This window comes from Emydura macquarii, unplaced genomic scaffold (assembly GCF_026122565.2).
Source record: "Emydura macquarii macquarii isolate MOO-44397 ecotype Brisbane River unplaced genomic scaffold, CSIRO-AGI_Emac_v2 contig_3477, whole genome shotgun sequence".
Classification (NCBI taxonomy): domain Eukaryota; kingdom Metazoa; phylum Chordata; order Testudines; family Chelidae; genus Emydura; species Emydura macquarii.
The window spans coordinates 2,351,652-2,374,313 of record NW_027133614.1 but is presented as its reverse complement, the minus strand read 5'-3'; the positions used below and the strand labels follow the sequence as shown (position 1 = coordinate 2,374,313).

Genomic DNA, 22,662 nt, shown 5'->3' with positions numbered 1-22,662 from the left:
GAATTAAGGCTGAGTGAAGTTTTGCACTTGAAATAAAGATACATTATCTTTGCTACATTTTTCATGTGTCCTCCCCAAAATTTTTATCAGTTTTTCTGAGTACAGAATGAATTTTCTGAGACTTTACAAGTAAATCAGTTTAGTTAGTTAGTGAGATCAAATTAGTTTAAAACAGATCTTTTAAAAATAACTTCCTCAAAAGCAGCCTATACACAAGATTTCAGTGAGTTACTATAAAAGGAATTTGCATTATTTTGATTACTAGGCACAAGTGACCCCAAAGTGCTAAATCTTTTAAAGGATCAATAGTAATTTTTATTTTTCATAACTTAAAGTTTCTCCCTCAGCAGAGGCTGAACAAAGTTCTACTACTGCAAACTGCATGGAGAACTGCTCTCTTTCAAAATGGCTGCCACCACCTATTGTTCTCAACATGACTGAGACCACAAATTTGGGTCAGGAGCCTGTTTGGTGGGCATGTTGAGAAAGGCAGGACCACCAACTTCCCTATGAGCAGCTTGGCTTCTTCACTCAATGGAAATAATGGGAAACAAGATCCTTTAATAGAGGCCCCCAGACCATTGAGAATGATGAGACAAGCAAAAGGGTAATTCTCGGAAAAATGAAAGTGGGTAATTCGTGGAAAAATGTTTTATACACTAGTCTCCGCTGACAGGAGTACTTTATTTTATTTTATTTTAAAATAGTCTTAAATATTTTCAAAATCTAATGATTGCACCAGATCTACTCAGAGGGGAAAAAGGGAGGGAAAAACTTGGGCATATGTGTACAGGAGAATGAAGGACAGGAGGCAGGGAGAACTGCGATGCACAAGCAGGAAATATGGGTACATATGTGCTTGTTATGGGATACCCAGGACAGCGAGACACCATTTTACCCACCCAACGTGCCTCCACGGTAAAGGAGACTTGTTTGTGCTAGATGAGTGCCAGCTCCCTGACACCACCAGCTTGTTAAGCTACCCAAGCAATGTCCTCTGGGCTATGCCAGCCCTTACTTTGCCTTGCAGGTTATATAATAGGTGTACCCAAGCCCCTTTGATGCATTCCTCTATAGTGTACAGCCTCTTATCCACTGAACACTCACAGAAATGCCAGGTCTGCTGTACCCAGGAGAGTAGTGTACACAACAGCTGGTATGATTCAACTCAGGATTAGCACCTTGCTTAATATCACAGCACTGAGATATATTTATAGTGAGAACAACAGTAAGTTTATTACCAAAATTCAAGAGATAGTGAATAAGGATAATGGAAGCAAAAGGTTACGTATAAAACAAAATCATAACATGCTTTCTATAGGCTAAACTTAATAGGCTAACCTCCTCTCCAAAAAGAAGTATTATCTCACCCAAGTCCTCTACAGTGTTTCCAACCAAGGTTAGTTGTGATCCTGTTTTCATGAATGTAAACAAACTGCCCGTTTACTTTCTAGGTGCAGGGGGACCGAGTGTTCTCTCTGTTCCCCAAATATAGGCCAGCAAACCTTTGAAGTGTATCTCAGGGTAAGCGTCTCTTTCCTTGTTGGGTTTTTATATCTGTTAGTTTCTTTCTGAAATTATTACAGTTCAACTGCATTCAACGTAGATGGGTGATGGGAGATTCACTTGTGAATGAGACAATACTTAATTTACATTTCAACAGAGACAAACGTGAACAAACATCTCTTGTCAGACTGAAAAGCAGTTTTATGAAGTGTTGTTGTAGCAGTGTTGGTCCCAGAATATTAAAGAGACATGGTGAGTGAGGTAATATCTTTTAGTGGACCAACTTCTATTGGTGAGGCAAGCTTTCGACCTTACACAGAGTTCTTAAAAAGCTGTTTGTCAACTATGCTTTGATACAAACTAAAACATTTTCCGTATACATGCATAACTCCTTACATAGTAACTGTACATACATTTCAGAACAATATTAATGTCCAGTGTGACCCAGGCTTTCATTTAAGACTTCACATGACATTCTTTGGTGAACCAGAATGTAAACACCAGAATCAGGACATTCCTGTAATCCCTTGGTCAGCTGACATTAAGGGATTCTTGGGTCAAAAGGTACAAATGGCAGATGCTAGCTGGAAGACAGGACAACTTAACCGGCCACTGTATTCTGGATGTGATGCTCCAAAACCCAGAGCAATGAACCCAGGAAATGTAGACATATGCTTGTGTTGAAATGCATAGTTAGGGAACCCAAATAACCTTAACTCTACCCTGTAAGTGACACCATGAGAAAAACAAAACAAAACACAATCAAATATGTCTTTAAAAATCAGTTTATTAAAGGACCATAAACACCAAATGTGTTTATGACCCACATCATGAGATCTCCAATGGGACCATAAACAATGAAATGTCTTAATCAGAATCTTATAGTCAATCTAACAACCTAAGGAACTTAATATGGCTCCTATTACCAGAGTACCTGAGCGCCTCACGATCTTTAATGCATTTATCCTCACAACACCCCTGGGAACTAGGGAAGTGCTATTCACCCATTCTAGAGATGGAGAACTGAGTAAGTACAGAGAAATTAAGTGACTTACCCCAAGGTCAAAGGACGTCTGTCGCACAGCAGGAAATTGAACCTGGGTCTTTTGAATCCCAGGTTAGTGCCCTAACCATTGAACCATCCTTCCTCCTATAGTTATTGCATGTTATCACTACAGGACAGACTTACAGTTGCTTAGGTGCCCTAACTTTATCTAACGTGTTTGGGTTTTTGTTTTTTTTTTCAGTATAAACTCAAGGCTGAGTTTCCTGAGTTTGTAACACTTGGTTTGTGGATAATTACATCCTGTAATATATTTACGCTAAATTACTGCTATGTATCCTCAACTTTAACGCCATTGTAGTAATTTTTGTCTAGGAATTAGACATAAGCTTTCAATAAAATATTGCCGCGGAAAGAGTAAGAATACAGGATGACAAAAGACAGATCTTTCCCATCTTGCTCCTGTGATCAGTAAACTGAGTCTCAATGCAGTGCTACTCTAGCACTCCTCCTCAGCTTTCTGACTGCTGAAATTTGGGGGGAGAAGGGGAGAGAGGAAGCCTTCCTATTTGGATCACCCTCACTCACCCATCTCTGCTACTGCTCACACCATTCACAAGAAGCTGAGTGGCTTTGAACAGATTCCTGTGCTGCCCACAGAATTCCCAGTAGCAGTAGTGAAACTGACAATTCTCTTACCAGTTCCACTGGCACAGCTTGGGAAAACTGTGAACATCAAAGGAGTTATTTGTCTGCACACTATAGGAGACAACCTAAAAAACACAGTAAACCGATGTAGTGCTTTCTTCACAACCATAAGGGCTAGATGTTTTTTGTTTTAAATGAAAACTTATATTCAGCGGAAGATGATGGCATTTACCCAGGAAAACAATTTTCTATAGCTGTAGAACTATGGAGCACTTGCTGGTTCCCTGAACATTGTTTGCAGATTTCATGGTGCTGGCTCCTCATGGTTTTCAATCGTTTCTATATACATCTAGACCCTCCCCTGCAGATAGATGTCTAAAAGCAACCAGAGGCCAGTAAAACAGCAGCTGAAGAGACTGGATCCACTTTCAGATACAGGGGTCACAGGTGGAACTTAAAGAGCCATGAGATAGCAATGGGACAAAAGCCCTCCAGGAAGAGAAGAATGCCTAAGGGAGAGGAGAACTAGGCAGCAGAAGTGCGCATGTGTGTGTGTGGACGGAGGAAGCGGGATAACATGACAACCAAGAGACATGTGAAAGGAGCACCAAGTAGGGAACCACGATATCAATGGCAGGTGCAAGTAAGGAAACTAGGAAGCAAAAATGCATCTGCAGGGGAGCAGAGGGAGAGAGCAGAACAGAACAAGATGGGAGGGAAATAAACAAAGAGCAAAATATGAAGAATGTGATTATATTTTGTTTTAAAGGAGCAAGATGTATCACATTAAAGTCCGTTAAATTCCTAAATATTCCATATTTTACTTTTCCATCAAGCAATTGCTAAAAGAGGCTGCTGAATTGCAAATGGGATAATTATTCAGAAGTTAGAATGGAGGAATCTATGAAATGCTCTCCCTATTATGATGAACTCAATAAAAAAAGTTTGAGAACCTCTGAAATAAAGCAAATACAGCAGCTGGAAGCCATTATCTGACATAAAAGAAGATAAAAGTAAGTAATTGAACTGAACTGTACTCACTAATTCTCACAGCCAGAAGGGAGTATTGGATAAGGTAGTACTGAGATATGGTAGAATTCCCATGCATAAAATGAAACTCTCAAACCCTTCATGAAGTGGGGCAAAATACTATTATGCTTAACCACAAGCACACCAAACATCCCCAGCACCTGGCTTCACAGTGCATCTGAGTTACCGAGGCAAATACTCCACTCTGCAAGACCCCACAATATTTTTAAGGCAGTGAAGGTTAATGTATTTCCAAAAAACAAAACAAAAACCCAACCAAACAAAAACCCACAGCATCAAAGTGCCCACAGAATTCCCAGTAGGAAAAAATGAATTGATTTTTTGTTTAGTGATGCAATCTTACTTAATACTTCAACTAAAAACACAGTTTAAGTATGATTTTTTTCCTTCCACAATCACAACGAGAGATCTTCCCACTGTTAAATCTTCAGGTAGTTAGTTTACCACCACTATTGCAAGTAACTAAGGCAAAAGAAAGCATCAAAATGACAGTCTTACATAAAAGGTCCAACAACCAGTTACATCATGACACAAAGAAAGGCATCTTTTGTTCAATCTGAATTAAGAGACTACACTGGCAAGAAATAGGTACCAATCTAAAATCTACTCTGCAGAGAGGAGGAAAAACATTTATTCTGTGTTCAGGACATTTTGGTTTTCCATATAAAAATAAAATACATGTTACATTTTTCAGTGCAAGCACTAACTCTTCAGATGTTTGTACAGCACCTAGCACAATGGCACTCTGATGCTCACTAGGGCCTCTGGATGCCATTGTAATATAGATATGAAATCATAATATGAAAGCAACTCACTGAAGTGAGCTGTGCCAAGCTGAAGTTTACAGAGATCTCTCACTTAATCTTGATATTTTTAAAAGAGAAAGAGAGAGAGAGAGAGAGAGAGAGAGAGAGAGAAACCAGCATTTTACAAGTTCAGGCCACCAACAAGTAAGCCAAGAAATAAACATCATATATGAAACAGCCATTGTCCATTTAAAGGCAAACATGCCAAGGAAGAGCAACTTTGCTCTAAACCGCAGCTTTATGATCTGCATGTCACGAACCATTACCAAGCAGCTTTAAAAAAAAAAAAAACTGTTCAGGTCATAGCTGATCTGTCCATTAGCTACACTAAGATGTAACAGCAAGGGACGAGGCAAATCTTTGTCCTCATCTGTCTCATATTAGGTTCCTATTCCTGCTCCAATAGTCAGTTGCCACACCTCAAGTAATTTAACAATTTTGCATGCATACTGCACCTTCCATCTGCGGCTCTAAAAACCCTTCCCAAGCCATCAAGGCTTACAACACCACTGTGAAGTTAGCTTCCCCGCCTATAACATGGGGATCAGTATGATGGCAGAGAAGCTAAGTGACTTCTCCAAGGTCACACAGGAAGCCTGTGGCAGCAATATTACAAAGAACAGAAGTCTGCTGTTTCATAAATCCCATGCCTTAACAAGACCATCCTTCCTCCTCAGTATGTCATCTACACTGGAAGTATGAAGAACACTACTTGAAGTTTCCCAAAATACCCATCTATAAAGGAAATACTTTTCTCATTCTAAAGAGGGTATCCAGAATTCTACATCCAGCATTTAGGCTGGTCCCCTGCATACTGGCTCACCTGTCAAATATCCAGTAATAGCTAATGTTTGGAAACTATTTCCAAAAGGATAAATGGTGAACTCCTCCACTGTCAATGCTGAATATGGCTGCATACGTGTCAGTACTAGAGGCATGATTACTACAAAAAGCACGTATTTGATGCCTTTCACATTGTGGTATCTGAAACAAGTAGCACAGAAACAAGAAATGCTTGACCACGCAGTTCCAAATCAAAATGCTGATGGTCACAGAGAAATAAAGAATCTTCTAAAAAGATATCCCACAAGCAGGATGAGACTTCAGGGAGTGGTGAGGTGGAAGAGAATAAAGACATATTGAGGAGGAAGAATGCTCTTGTTAAGTCACAGGATTTGTGAGCCAACAGGGTTGTTTTTTGTTTTTGTTTTTAAAAAGAAAGAAAACCAAAGTTCCTCCATTTCTGTAACCTCTTCTTTTCCGATTCCTTTTTACTATCAACATGACTAATCCTCTGCCAGATTCCAAGTTTCCACAATGGAAAATTCTGATGAGTCTGTTTTATTTTACTTCATGAGTATTTAACTCAGCACAGCACACAAGGGTGATAGCGTCATGTTATTTTAAACAGTCATTACTGCCGATCTCATGAAAAGCAGCAATTTAGTGTCACAGCACTCTGGTGCAGCTCTCAAGGAAATCAGGGACATTTCTGTAAATAAGAGTTCTCCAACCTCACAGTACAAGAGAGTTCAATTTAGCAGCTGTCATGTCAGCTTCACTGCTAACTTTACCACCTTATGAATGCTGCTAAAGAGATCAATAAGACTACAACAAGACAAAAAATGAGACACTGAAAGATAGGCATTTTCTAGGTTCATTCACATGCTTAACTTTGAAGTCTACAGCCAGGAATCATTTGTATTGATCAAAGGGAATGATGGGTTTGATTTGGTTTTGCTTTTTAAAAGAAGCTGCCTCTCCACAGGAATTCATATTTGATGGAAGAAATGCACACCATCAATACTTAGCATAAGTATCATAGGTAAAACAAGATCTTTTCACCAAATGGGTGAAGCCAGCTATAATGAGCCCATGAAATCCTTGCTGTTCACTGGATAAACTATACCAAAGCTACATTAGAATCCTAGTCAACTGTCAACCACAGCAGAATTTTTTTTGGCTAATTTTGCTACAGCCTGCTGAATTCTCAACACTCTCGCATTAACCATTCCACCCCACCCTTATTACCCACCTCTACCTAATTTAAAAACAAAACAAAACAAAACACAGTGTAAGCAGTTTCATTTAAAGCTCCTTTTTTCCATTGGTTTAGTCACACCCCCGTTAAAATACAGTCCATCTTAAACCTCATAGATAGAAGGGCTGAGCATGCAAGTATTTCTTCCCGAACAATAAAAAATGTTTACCCCTCCTTATAGCATTTTCTCCCCACTCCCTACCTTTGAATTTATTAGATATTTTTTAGCACATGGAGGAAATTGTCTAGATTGAAGATGAAAAATTCTTCATTAAAATATACCATACTAAGGAAGGATACTACAAACTTCTGGTGTGATTTTGGGCAAGTCTGTTATGGCAGATCCACAGTGGACAAGTTGCCTTGGCGCTACTAAACTGATTGAGTTTCATTATAGATAGAATCATAGAATCATAGAATATTAGAGTTGGAAGGGACCTCAGGAGGTCATCTAGTCCAACCCCCTGCTCAAAGCAGGACTAACCTCAGCTATATCATCCCAACCAGGGCTTTGTCAAGCCTCACCTTAAAAACCTCTAAGGATGGAGATTCCACCACCTCCCTAGGTAACCCATTCCAATGCTTCACCACCCTCCTAGTAAAAAACTTTTTCCTAATGTCCAACTTAGACCTCCCGCCCTGCAACTTGAGACCATTGCTCCTTGTTCGGTCATCTGCCACCACCGAGAACAGCCTAGCCCCATCCTCCCTGGAACCCCCTTTCAGGTAGTTAAAGGCCGCTATCAAATCCCCCTCACTCTTCTCTTTTGCAGACTAAACAAGCCCAGTTCCCTCAGCCTCTCCTCATAAGTCCTGTGCTCCAGCCCCCTAATCATTTTGGTTGCCCTCCGCTGCACTCTCTCCAACTTGTCCACATCCTTTTTGTAGTGGGGGGCCCAAATCTGGACACAATATTCTAAATGCGGCCTCACCAATGCCGAATAGAGGGAAATAATCACTTCCCGTGACCTGCTGGCAATGCCCCTCCTAATGCAGCCCAATATGCCATTAGCCTTCTTGACAATCAGGGCACACTGCTGACTCATATCCAGCTTTTTATCCACCGTTACCCCCAGGTCCTTTTCTGCAGAGCTGCTGCCCAGCTCGTCGGTCCCCAGTCTATAGCTGTGCATGGGATTCTTCCTTCCTAAGTGGAGGACTCTGCACTTGTCCTTGTTGAACCTCATTAGATTTCTTTTGGCCCAATCCTCCAGTTTGTTTAGGTCACTCTGTATCCTATCCCTACCCTCCAGGGTATCTACCACTCCTTAATGCAGATTCATGTCAACACATTTAAACCTTGCTTAAAATCAGTTTAGTTGAATCTGATAACTATTTTAACTCTTGCATCTGACGAAGTGAGTTGCAGCCCACAGAAGCTTATGCCTGCAGAAATTTGTTAGTCTTTAAGGTGCTACAGGACTCTCGTTGTTTTTATTTTAACTCACTTTTCTAATGTAGCCTAACATTTAGTCTAATTGTGCCACAGTTGAGGTAATCATAAAATGGGGATAACATTTTCTTTATTTACAGGAAAGTTGCTAGACTAAATCCATTAATGTCTGTGAGCCATACAATACTATGCTGATGAGTACTTTTGAAACACTTACAAATAAAACAAAATTTGTATACAGATAGTTGTGGCAGGAACTGTCTCATAAGGGCTTACTGTGAGGTATAGCACTAGCACAACAGGGCTTTGATCCTGGCTATCAGAACACAAATACAGTATATTCCTGATTATCCGAATAGGAGGAGCGGGGGAGCAGGAAGGGAGGGAGGAGATAGATTTTATTTATTCAGATAATCAGGAGTTCAGACAATTGAGAGGGCAGGCGTCATTCAGCAGTACAAGGATCTTCCCCATGGCTAGGGCTTGTCCACCTCTTCCTCGCCGTCCTAGAGTCCTCTACTCTGCTATCCAAACCACCACATTCTCCAAATCCCTTCCATGTCACCCAGCATAAGACACGTTGCAGAGGGCATGCATCTCCTGCTGCGAGACAAAGTAGGGATTTGGATAATGCAGAGGCTCGGTTCACAGGGTTTCAGATAAACAGGAGTATATTGTACAATAATACTCATCCATAAGTACAGTAGTTCATTTTAAGGCTTGGTCTACACTTACCCAGCGATTTGGCCACAGTCGACGGGAGTTACGCAAGTTACGCAGAGTAGCTTGCGTAACTCCCGACTGCCGTTCCTCCCTTCTGCGCGCCGTCTTCACTGCACTGCGCCGACGGGAACCGTGTTCCCGTCAATGCAGTGCTACACCACTTGAGGAGGTGGATTAACAACATCGACTTCTGGATCGATTCAGCGGGTCTTCACTGACCGCTCGATCCAGATAGGTTGATCTGACAGTGGTGACTTTGCCACCGTCAGTGTAGATGTGCCCTAACATGCCAACTCTTACACTCTCATAAACTGTTTTTAAACTAATGGTAGGTGACTGAAACCCTGATCCTGAGCTTAAGCATATCTGTGTAAAAATCACGCTTATGGAGTAGTTTTATTAAGTTCCACGAAACTAGTCACATGTGATAGCATTTGCAGGATTGGAATCCAAGAATGTACCCAGTATTTAATGTTACAGACGTTAGACTGGCAAGAGCTACAACGCTCAGAGTTAAGTGCTGTCAGTTCTGCTTTTGTGCCGAAATTTAAAAATTGAGATCTGCCACAAATTTGAAATTCCTGTCTTGTCAATTTGTACTGAAACTTCCATTTTAGACAGTTTGAGAACAAATCACATTACTCATTTTCATGAGAACAGTTTTAATTAGGATGCAATTTGAATTGCAATTTGCTGATTCCTGGAAACCAGCAACTCCAGGCTTTAAAAAAAACCTATATATGGGGAGCTTGCAAGAAACAAAAACTACCCTTCTACCTCTACATACACCAGTATTTGTACAACTACAAAATCTGAAAAGCAGATGACAGCGAATATTAAAAACAACAAATGTGACTGCTTTAAAGTGCCATATCTAATGATAAATCCCGACAGCAATTCATACTGAGCACCACAAATAGCAGCTATTTTGTACTGCAAAATGCCATACAATCCCAACTCTCTCCATCCCCTAAAATAAATGTTCAGCCATGCACAGTATTCCCAAATGCCTCATCTAGTTGCACCAACATCTCAAGAAAGAAGCGGGAGAAAGGAATCGGAGAAAACATAAGAATTTAAAGGTTGTGTGGGAGGTGGGGGGGAGATAAAGAGCTTTAAAAGCAACTTCATAAAATTGCACTGAACAACTGCTGGCCATTAAAAAGCTGATCTCTTAACTACTCATGTTGAAACCTGCAAAATGTAAATCAAGCCTTTGTGAGACTAACTAAAATAGAGTCCCCTCAGGGCTCCACAAATACCACAGTGAAGTCACTGAAGTGCTCAGCAAGCCATTCCCAGACCTTGATTTAACAAAGTCTCCAAAGGATTTCCTGACAAATTGCATAGTTAGAGTCATTGCTCCAAGATGAGAGAGTTCTTCCAGATTAAATAATATTTACTTCTTTGACAAAACAAATATTTTATAGAACGATTATAGGTCCAATTGATATCTATTAAAGCAGGGAAAGTCACATTAAGGAGCTAAAACTGTCTGACACAAAACACTGTGCTCATCTATTTGAGAGCAAATGTATCCCCATACAAAAAAGTTAATACCCATTTTAAATTTCATCTCACTGCTTTACTTCATAGGCAAAACATTTATTTAACATTTGGTTAAAAAGAATCATGTCCAGGCCAAGACCTTGTCTTTCAAGCTTCCAACTCAAGTGATTTACAGTCAAGTTAACCCTACAGTACAGGGGTTGTTTATAACTGAAAATGACAGACCTTCAAGTATACTAGCACTAGCAGGCACAACTATCCCCAAATAAAATGCACCTGTGTCTTAAAAGACGCAGGGACCATCTTCTTATAAAGAAAAAGATACAATTCCTCACTTGGGCTGCAAAAGAATGCCTAAAAATACTAATGCAAAGACCACATTAATGCAACATTGCAACTAAGATTTCACATAACTAAGTGAGGAAATTCAGAGTCTACAGTAACCACATCTAAAACACAATCAAAAGCAGTAAGTAGTAGTTAGCAATAGTATGATGTTTTAGTTGTGGTTCCAATAACCACACAAAGTTTTAAATTTTGTAACTTCTACACACAGAATTTCAGCTGTTCTATTTAATTTATGTACTTCATTGCATTTAGTTTTCTTTGTGATTATTTCATAAGAAAAAACACAAAAGAGAACACCAGCCTATATTTTTAGTAAGGTAATTGGGTCAAATGGCAACTGGAATCTCAAATTTTGTTGTGCTCCAAAAAATAAAATAAAATAAAATAAAAAATGATTGTCGCAGGTTTGTGTAGACAAGATGAGTTTAAATTAAGTTGTGTTGTATATCCCTAAGGACAAGCTACTGATCTATATTGAAAAATCCTGGCTGCAGTGAACGAGTAGCAAATCCATCCTCAGGCTGAACATGAAAACTGGCTTCCTGCCTAGGTTTCCTTGTAAATGCCTTCAAATGGCAATCATGCCCAAACTGTACTTCAAGGAGAGGGCGTACACAATCAGCCATGGTTACTCTCCTCAAAGTAAAATACAAGGCACTACTGAGTAGTCAGAAGGAAAATGTAGTAACGTAGTGGGCCTGGTGGAAAAATAATCTATTTCTTCTAAAATGCAGTGGTCAATGACGGACTGGGACTAAAAATCGGCCCCGGCATTTAAAGCACACCAGCCAGGGCATCGCTGGGCCCATGTGGTGGGAGGGGGGCGGGGCTGGGAGGAAAAGCGGAACGGCTGCTGTTCTCTGGCCAGGGTGCCGCTGGGCACTGGGGAGAGTGGGCACTGTATTCTGGCCAGGGTGCCGCCGCTGGGCCCACATGGTGGGACTTGGGTGAAGGGCAGGACCGGGAGGGGAGAGTGGCTGCTGCGTTTGGCCAAGCCCATTTGGGGGCTGATGAAAAACTTCCACGGCGGGTGGGCCGAGCGGCTCACCAGCCCTTGAGCGCACCAGCCCCTCTGGCATTTGTCAGAACTGCCAGATGGCCAGTCCGTCCGTGGCAGTGGTATTTACCAGGAAACTGAGACATGCGGTTATTTTTCAGTCTTGAGTTGAATGCATTGGGAAGCTAGGCATTACCTGTTTACACTACAAATTTCAGCTGTGTTTGTAAATTGTGACATTAGCTCTAAACAGATGTATCTCTACAAACAACATGGTTCATACTCAAGTTAACTGTGGCAACAGTTTCACCATTAGCATAGAGAGAGACCCTAATCATGTCTGTGTAAACTGTACAGACAAGACTCTTTCTTCAAGCTCTCTGGATGATAAGTCACATGTAACACATCACCATACTGGTGATACCATTCTGGGTGTATGTCATCTAGGCACTATCTCTTGCTGAGATACTGTAGGATAATTATCCAGACGGCACCAGAAGGCACTGGCACAATCATGAATGGGTAACATGGTTGGTGGGGATGCACAGATTTGATTGTATTGTGAAAAAAGCTTCCGCATGGGCACAATTCACCTGTGTTTGTTGTAAACAGGCCAGGCAAAAGTGTTCCAAGCTAATTATAAAACAACGCTGTACTTGTAATGTAGACAGAGACACTACTGCTTTGAACACCAAGCAGTGCGCTGTGGGTGCTGCCTCTTTATTCGTAGAAAGTTTGAAACATTAGGATCAAAAGGTTCTGTAGTAAGTGGAAAGAATAAGAGTGCACAAAGTGAAGTGAAAGAAGCAGCAAGACCCCTTGGGAAGGAGAGAAACAGGGACCAAACAGTGTGGGAAAGTTAGTGGGAAGCTGGGTAACTGGAGCTGGTCCAGGAAGGGAAGATTAAGGGAAAGAGAAGAAAAGAGGAGAGAAGACAGGGGGAGGGGGGGGGAGGGGGGGGGGGAAATGAGAACACAGGAAGAGAGGCATAGTGAGAAAGAAGTTTCCCTGAAAAAGGTATGTAAACATCTGGCTCTTTCACAGCACTGAGACAACACAGAAGGTCACTTGGTTGCTGCCCAACCTGACTTTTGCTTAAATATAATGAACTTCAGCACTCCATTTCTTTTCCTGAACACTCAATGAATAAACTCTTATATTTAAGGCAGTAATTACGTCTGGGGTATGCATGTAAATGGGAACAGTGGCATTAAAAACAACAATTAAGTACTAATTAACATGGGTGGGAAATCAGGAATGCAGTGTAAGATTTTAATGAGGGAGGGAGGGGAACACACAAAGGTGGGTACATTATACCCAAACTTTTCATTGCTACCACTTAAAAAAAAAAGGGGGGGGGGAATGAAAAAGTAGTGACATACCATCACTTTCTAACCCCCCCGCTCCCTTATTTAAATTGAAAATTAATGGTCGTTTAGGTATAAGTATTCATGACTTGATCACATTTATAACATGCAATCAGAAAAAAGTCCAGATTAGTAATCTATATACTTGGTTTTTTAATAGGGCCAATTTCACAAAACTGAAAACAACTATGAGCCAATTCAGCTGGGAGAAAGAATTTAATCAGAAAAATGTGAACGATAATTGGGAATCATTTTAGAAAACCTTACTAGATGCCGCAAAAAGTCATAATCCCACAATTAAGAAAGAAGGATGTACTGGGTTAAAAAATGACCTGGTTTAGAAGAAAAGTGAAGGAAGCTATAAAAATAATATATAACAAATGAAAGAAAGAGGGTGTTGATATTAATTAATATAAATCAGAAGCTAGGAATTGTAGAAAATTGATAAGGGAAGCAAAAGGACACAAGGAGACATCTCTGGCCAGCAGAGTTAAGGACAATAAGGAGAAGTTTTTAAAATAATTAGGAACAAAAAAAATCCTGATGGTGCTATTGGTTTATTACTCAATGGAAATGGTAGAATCATCAATAATAATACTGAACAGGAAGAAGCATTCAATAAATATTTCTCTTCTATTTTTTCCTCCAAATACATATGATATAGTCTCATCATACAGTGATAACACTCTTTCCATTCCACTAGTAATTCTGGAGAATGTTAAACAGAAGCTACTAATGTTAGATATTTTTAAATCAGCAGGTACAGATAACTTACATCCAAGAGTTTTAAAGCAGCTGGCAGAGGAGCTCACTGGACCATTAATGTTGATTTTCAAAAAAAGCACTGGGGAAGTTCCAGAATACTGGAAGAAAGCTAATGTGCCATTTTTAAAAAAAGGTAAACAGAATGACCTGAGTAATTATACATCTTTCAGCTTGACATCAATCCCAGGCAAGATAACAGAGTGGCTGATATGGGACTCGATTAATAAAGAATTAAAGGAGGGTAATGTAATTAATGGAAATCAACATGGATTTATGGAAAATAGATCCTGTCCAACTAACTTGATCTTTTTTTTTAAAAAAAAGAGATTACAAGTTTGGTTGATGCAGGTAACAGTGTTGATGTAATTAGACTTCTGTAAAGCTTTTGACTTGGTACCGCATGACATTTTGAACGATATAAAATTAACACGGCACACCTTAAATGGATTAAAAATTGGCTAACAGATAGGTCTCAAAATATAATTATAACTAAGGAATCATCATCAAGTTGGTATGTTTCTGGTGTGGTCCTGCAGGGATCAGTGCTTGACCCTATGTTATTTAACATTTTTATCAATGACCTGCAAGAAAACATAAAATCATCATTCAAAGTTTTCAGATGACATGAATGGTAAATAATGAAGACAACAGATTACTGACTCAGGGTGATCTGGATCACTTGGTAAATTAGGTGTAAGCAAGCAATTTACATTTTAATACAGCTAAATGTAAATGTATACAGAATGCACGCAGGCTATCAAGCTATACTTACATAATGGGGGACTCTATCCCGGGAAGCCATGACTCTGAAAAAGATTAGGGGGTTGTGATGGATAATCAGCAGAACATGAGCTCGCAGCATGACACTGTGGCCAAAAGAACTAAGGAGACCCTGGGATGCATAAACAAGGAAATCCCACGTTGGAGTAGAAAGGTTATTTTACCTTCCACTCATGCGACCACTGTTGGAATACTACGTCCAGTTCTGGTGCCCAGAATTCAAGAAGGATGTTGAAAATTTGAAGAAGATTCAGAGAAGAGCCACAAGAATGATTGAATGATTAGAAAACAAGCTTTATAATGACAGACTCAAAGAGCTTGATCTATTTAGTTTAACAAAGAGAAGGTTAAGGGGTAACTTGATTATATTTCATCAATAGCTACTTGGAGAACAAATATTTAATAATGGGTTCTTCACTCTAGCAGAGAAAGGTGTAACAAGATCTAATGGATGGAAGTTGAAGGTAGATACATTCAGACTGGAAATAAGGCGTAATTTTATTTTTAACAGTGAGAGTAATTAGCCACTGGAATAATTTACCAAGGGTCGTAGTGGATTCTCCATGAGTGACCATTTTTAAATCAAGTTAAAAGATGTCCTCTAGGAGTTATTTTGGGAAAGTTCTATGGCCTGTGTTGAGGTCTGACAAAATGATCACACTGTTTCCTTCTGACCTTGGAATCTATGAAAGTGTTGTCACAGTCACAGCTTCAAAAATAGAGCACTCTAGACTTACAAATAAACATCATAACAAGTAAGCAGCTTGCATGGTGGAAAGTAAAGAGTTAATTTGCACTTGTCATCAATGGGTTAGTTGTGCCTGAAAAGCAGCTCTCTCTTAGCCTGGCTACCAACACATTTAATATGTATGATTGCAACATCAAACAAACATCTTGAATTTACAAACTAAGCATTGAAAAATAAACACACATTTCATACTGAGGTTTGCATCCCAAAGTGCACTATGTTCTATAGAGTGTACAAAAGGCTGTCATACCTATTTGCCCCCTCTCCCCTACTGTTTCAATTACTAGATGATCAGTAGGCTGCACTCTTTCAGCAACACATTTTAAACATAAAACTGTTGTTATAGAGAAACTGCACTTAAAAAAAATTATTGGATGTAGATTCATAGATTACAAGGCTGGAACAGACCATTATCACGTGATCTTATTCTGACTCCTGTATAACAGTGGCAAACCACTGCCCCAAAATAATTCCTTTTGATATGTACATGTGGACATATGTGGTATTTTGTATTACAGCATATGTATGTAGACACTTCACCTTAGCTACCAATGAGCTTTTCAGATCACATGTACTTCAGCTACAAGTCACCCCATGTTTTAGTGAATCTCACTCTTTTAAAATAAACTTTACTAGGTCTTGTTGCTTTTTTACATACCAAAGAGTAGTTTATGAATTTTATGGTGCTAGATTTCCCAGAGTAACAGACAGCACTATTAGCATATAGAAGTTTGTGCAACATAACCAAAAAGTGGAATTGTTTAATCTAACCCAGAGCCCTTAGCAGCAACCCATCCACTTCAGAGTAACAGAATAGTGAGCATATGAGCACAGACAGAATTTAAAATATTTATTCTGGGAAGTATTTATTCCTTTTCCTCTGTTTTTCTTGCTAACCTTTCCCTTTCTGAATTCCAAGTCTGATTTCTACAAGCTTATCCTGCTTTGTTCATTAAGAAGAGAGGGTTATTGCTCTGCAGATAACAGGAGTTGAGATTTATTGCTAATCCCTACATTTAAGCATTTTTTTCCAAGTACAATGAGATCTGAATCTACAGACTAACCGGCAAGCATTTAACTTTGTAGATCTTTAAGCACTTCCCTACAGCTTTTATTTATGAATTGTTTATACAAATAAGTATCAATTTTGAATTTATACATTGCCAAACTTCATAAACACAATTACATTTTAAAAATGCAACCCAGATGTGAAAAATATTTCTAGCACTGAATAAAAACCTTTGCTAAGAAGATTTCATTAAATTAAAAAAATGATCAGTAAACACTGTTTGACACAAACCAAAGAAAGGGAGAATCCAGATAGATAGTCTACTTGTATATAGCAGAAGTCAGTTTCAGTAATCTATTACCAGTTGGGGCAGACACATTTCCCTTTGTTTTCTGTATGATTGGATTAACCTTAGAAAAGCTTTGTGGCCTTTAATTAAGTTTGAACACCACAAAGCAACAAGTTAACCCTCGACAGAAACATCTTTGACATGCCAAACACACACAGCAATATTATGCATGGTCTGATCTATCCCTCTCCTCTACCCCCAAAAAAGTTTTTCTACAGTTTTGGTCAAGTTTAAATTGTTTTCCTTTCTTTGCTATGACTGATCTGTTCAGTGGATGGGAATGGGCATAAGTTGCCATGGAGATCTCCAAGTTTCAACACAAAAGTTAAGGAGCAACTGGCCCTCATCACATTATCCCAAGGAAAATTCAAATAGGGTTCTTATTAGAAAGCAAAAACGAAAGGATGAAGAGCATGGGGGTGGTACAAAGTTTCTGACAGGCTGGGATGGGTCTATTAGTTTAGAAGGGGTGGGTGTGAAGAGAAGAGGAAGCAGAGTCCATGTTTGGGAAAAGGAGAATTCATACAACTCTAGTGCAGAAAGCAGGGAGGGGAGAACTCCTGTGTTAGTTTAGGACAGGCACCCCTGGAAGGAAAGAGCTACATTTCTTATTTTAAGAATTGTGTAGAGATGGGCCATGTAAGCAGGAGAGAAATTCTACTAGTGGAGGATATTTTTGAGAAAAGGGGGGAAGAATACTGAAGCCTCTGGTCATATAGGGACAAGAAGGGAAAAGGACAAGAAGATGTTTCTGTTGATTTAGCTACTAAGTACAGGATGGTTGTGCAAGAGATGGCAAAAGCAGCAGTGCATACAGGTGGATCTTTGCTTGAGCAAGTTACAAAAGGAGGCAGTGATCATGCAGAACAGACCCCCAATATAATGCAGACAGAAGGGATTGATTGAGGGGGGATGTATAAAGTTAGGATTATTTTATGTTTTTAATGCGGGTCGCTGAAGTTTCTAGGAGCCAGACACAGTGTTTAGAAGAGTGTTAACAAGTTTGGTCTGAAATTAGCTCTGCTCTTTTCATCCTCGAATTCCAAGCACACCCACTTCCCTTCCCTCCTCCTCTCCCAACCCCATCATTGCTCTTCAGTTTGTTACTGTGAGAAGTCTTACAGGCACAGCTGGGAGGAGGGACCGCAATGCAGAGAGGAACGAAGTGTGTGTGTGTGGAAGAGGGAGGCACATACACGTGGAGTGTCCCCCAGTTTTCCTGAGCGAGTGCAGGGGGGGAGACGGGTCCCGCTCCCTACAGGGCAGCCCTTCTGCCCCTTGGGGGGAGAGGGGAGAAGGAATGCCATGGGGCGGGGACAGGCAGCGGAAAGCGCAGTCCCGTGACTTACCCAGGTGCAGGGTGAGGTTGATGGTGCTGGGGTACTGCACCCCGGCCAGCATGCTCTGGCTCTGCCACCAGGTGGTGTCGGCCTGGTTGTAGTCGGTGAGGAAGGCAGCGCTGTGCCGCAGGTGGGGCTGTGCGGCGTCGCACAGGTGGCAGGACTTGGTGACCCCGGTCACGCCGGTCTGCACGCAGTACTCCTCGGCCGGCGAGCCGCACGTGTTGGTGGCTACCACGGTCACGTTGAAGGCGGCGTTCACGAACTCGGGCATACAGCGCTGCGGCCGCCCGCTCCCTTCGTCCACGCATTCGTCCATGGCGGCCTCGTAGCGCCCGGCCAGCGCCGCTAGCAGCAGCAGCAGCAAGGGCAGCGCCCGGCGACCCATCCTCGGCCGGCACCAGCGGAGCCCGGGCGCGGCTCGAGACGCAGCAGCAGCCGCCTCCGCACAAGCGGCTCGCGCCGAGAGCGGACGGAGCGCGCGAGACAGAGCCACCGGCGGTTGGCCGGGAGGGCGGGCGCGCGTCGGCTGCGGAGAGGCAGCCTAGGGCAGCAGCGAAGGCTCGGGCGGCTCCGAGTCCCGTCTCGCGTCTGCGGTGGCTGTTCGGGCGGAGGAGGGGCCTCAGGGGAGACTGGGGGAGCGGGCCCGGCCGGAGGAGGAGCAGGAGCAGGAGGCACAAGGAGGTGGGGGCTGCGCGCGCGGTGCACGCTGGGAGATACAACACCACCACCCCCCTCCCCGGCCCCCGCCTCTTCCCGGCCGCGGCATGGTGACTTTGGGTCGGAGGAGAGGTTCGGTTCGGTTCGGTTCGGTTCTTGCCGTGGTCCCCCCGAATGCTTTGGGCGGGCCGGCGAGCGAGCTGGGACTTGCGCTAGCGCTGCACGCACCGGGCTGCCTCGCTCGTGGGGGGAGGCGGCTGTAGCCTGTGAATCCCCGCAGCGATCGGCTGCAGACGCTAATGCTGCGGTAAGCCGTGGTGTAACACCCCTCACCCCCACCCCCCTGGCAGTGCCGCCCCCACAGCAGCGTAGATCAAACAGTGTGCAGGCTCTCCGGCTGGGCGAGAATTCCCTTCCCCGTGTCATGGGTCAGACCCCGAAGCTGGGCGGTGGGGGGTTGCACTCTTCACAGTTAGCCCCCCCCCCCCCCCCCCCCCGCTAGCTGCAGCACCATGAAAACCAAGCAGCTGCAGGCGGGACTCTGTGCTGCTGAAGAGCCCCCAGTCCGGAGCTCAGTGTGCAAGGCCTTCTGCTTAGCAAGGCACCCTCAGGCTCCTCTCCCTCTGGCCCGGGGACCAGTCTGGCCCATCACAGACAATCAAGGCTCCTAATTAGAATAACTAGGAGAAAAATTGTATGCAGTGTTGTAGCTCTCTCTTTCCCAGGCCATTCGAGCGACAAGGGCGGGTGAGGTAAGGACTTTTATTGACCAACTTCCCTTGGTTAGAGAGACAAGCTTGCCAGGTTACACAGAGCTCTTCCTTAGGGTAGGGAAATCTACTCAATGTCGCAGCTGAATACAAGATGGAGTGTATTTAGTTGCCCGGACATGCAGAACACCTCTCTGCAAGCTGCCTCTCTCACCAATGGAAGTTGGTCAATAAAAGTCATTACCTCACTACCACCCCCTTGTCGCTCGGGGACAAAAATTGTTTGCTTTGTTTTAAGTTATACAATAATTAAGATGAATCCAGAATGAGAATTCCATCACACTACCTAGATTATTTAGAGATAGCAAGTTACTAAAAAGGGAGTCAAAAAGTAAATCAGACACTGTGAACAAGTTGCAAGTAGGTATCAGTTCTTTAATAAAATCTCAAAAAACCTAGCCTCCAAAAAGGAGTCTCAAATGCCAAAGTCATATGTAAAAGACTGAATAAAAAGAGCAGCGAGCAAGACACTTAATGAAGTCACATAGGAAAAACTCAGATGACCAAAGCTGTGCAACATTCCACCTCCAGATTGTCTCTTCCTTGGTTTTAAATACTCAAGTTTTCTAGCCCCAAGAAATACATTTTGCTTTATATATTTTTCTATGGTTTGCACTATAATTTATTAAATATGTTAGTATTTCCCTTGCCCCATTCTCCAGCCTCAAGAATTTTGTGGGACTATAGGGTCAAAATCAGATCTTGCGGAAATTGGTACAACTTAATTGACTTCAGGACAGTTGCAAGTTTAGAGCACTATTTCTTAGTGTGGCTCCCCTTTCTAACCTCTGCTCTCCTCACCAATAAAATTTTGGTTGTCCCATGCCCTGATACCATTCGGTAAAATACAGCCACTCCAGGAGGCAGAAATCTTCTCACTGAGGTGTGAGCAGAGTTTCAAGTAGCATGTAAGGAGGGAGTTTAATATGACTTTAATCAGTTGTACAAGAAGTCAGAGTGAGTTCAGGCCCCCAGAAGCTAAAAGGCTTTAGCTGCTTTAAAATGCATTTGAGGTATTTCCTGTCATTAAGCTTTTTTGCACTCTAGTCTTTTTGGGGCAAGGGATGGGGGATAAGGGAGGAAGTAAAGAGGCTGGGAATGGAATATATTTTTCCCCTGGGTACATAAAACTAACTGTAAAATTTAGTCAAATTCACTGTTTACTTTAAATTCCCTGGAACTTCCCTTTAAAATACTCATATTATCTAAATTCCAACATCCTGCTGAATCACAGATTATTAGTGTCACTATGACTCATCTGGTAGCCTCTGAGCCAGAATATCCTGAAGTTTCAGACTAAAATGTAGTCTACACTAGTTTTATTTTCTTAATGCTTTCTACTTCCAGTGGTGCAGCTCCACTGGTGTTAGGAAGGATGTGAGTACTAATGTTGACTGAAATGTCCAATGATATTTTAACTACTCACTCCTTTAACCCTGGTCAAAGTAAGTCTAGACAACACAGTGATTAAAATGCTGGCATCTTGTCTATACTAGAGCTTTGACAGCTACAACCACTAGTGATCCAGTGGTGATAATGGTGGGAAATTTTATGGAAAAAATAAGTTGTGTAGACAAGAACTTACAAATACCATCCTTCAATAAGACATGAAACCAAATTCCCTTCTGCCTATCTCTGGAGATGACAGGGTAGAAGTTTAAAACTGCAAGGTACTGTTGCCTCTTTTCAGCCAGAGGGGCTAGTCAAATTTCAGGGTCATGGGGATGTTACAGTTGGAAGTAGAAATTGATGGTGTCTGATATTCTCTTTTGATGCAATCTTTTTTATTTACAAGGAACGTATGAAGTCCTGCTTCTCCAAATGCAGGAGGAATCAAGAACCTAAGGAGCAGTATCTTAGTTTATAGCCCCAAGTCTCGTTAGCCAACAGACCTCAAAGCACTCTCTCTAGCTCTTCCAAGGTCACACTGCATTCACAAGTTACTAAATGGCTTTCTTGGATTTTGCCTTTGCCTCTCTCTCTCTCTGTTCTTGTCTGTTCCCAGTTTCTCTGTGTTCTCTCACGTTTTCCCATACCCACCCATCTGGTCATAATACCCTGTGGAGAAGGAGCAAGTGCATGCATGCATGTGCATGTTCACACACACCTTCCCCCATGTGGTGCTAGTTTCTGGCAGACTGTTAGGTATTGTTTCTAGGTGTGGCCCCTTAACTAGCTCTTACAACTATCTTAAATGAAGGACGTGTTCGCACATCAGTTTGAGCAGAATTTTAATTCAACCCATAATGAGTTTTCATTCAGCTCATAACAGTACTTAATGAAAAGAGGAAAACCTTTATGTCCTTGTCAACATTCACTTTCTCAGATCAGGTCTACACTACAAATTTACATTGGTATAACTATATTGCTCTCAAGGGTGTGACAAATCCACACCCCCGAGCAATATAGTTATACCAACCTAACCCCCCAGTGTGGACAGCACTATATTGATAGGAGAGCTTCCACTGTCGAAATAGCTACCACCTCTTGTGGAGATGGATTAACTATGCTGATGGGAGAAGCTCTCTCGTCAGCATAGTAAAGTCTTCACTAAAGCGCTACGGTGATGCAGCTTCATGGGTGCAGTTGAGCTGCTGCAGCTTTTTAAGTGTAGTCCTGCCCTTAATAAAATGGATTCTGATACCCCAGGCTGTTTCTGAGCTGTTGCTTATACATAGCAGTTATTGTGTTTAGTACAGAGTCATTGCTCTATGAGTATATAATTCATTGTATGTAAAGTGATTTCAGGCACCTTCAGTTTGTATTGTGCTCTAAAAAAACATTCTGTTATTTTAATGTGTGGCATTTATTTGTTTATATATTACTGTCATGGCAAAGAAAAGCCATTGC

The 22,662-nt window shown here is 41.7% G+C and overlaps 1 protein-coding gene across 1 annotated transcript in view; it reads right to left on the bottom strand.

Annotated features, from left to right (window-relative positions):
• The window catches only part of LAMC1 (laminin subunit gamma 1), a 106,721-nt gene extending 87,561 nt beyond the window's left edge, over nucleotides 1–19,160 (bottom strand). The window contains exon 1 of the mRNA XM_067535174.1: nucleotides 18,392–19,160. Within this exon, the coding sequence (XP_067391275.1) occupies nucleotides 18,392–18,770 (379 nt within the window). The 5' untranslated portion in view covers nucleotides 18,771–19,160. The remainder of the gene's footprint in view (nucleotides 1–18,391) is intronic.
• Between the last annotated feature and the right edge of the window lie 3,502 nt (nucleotides 19,161–22,662).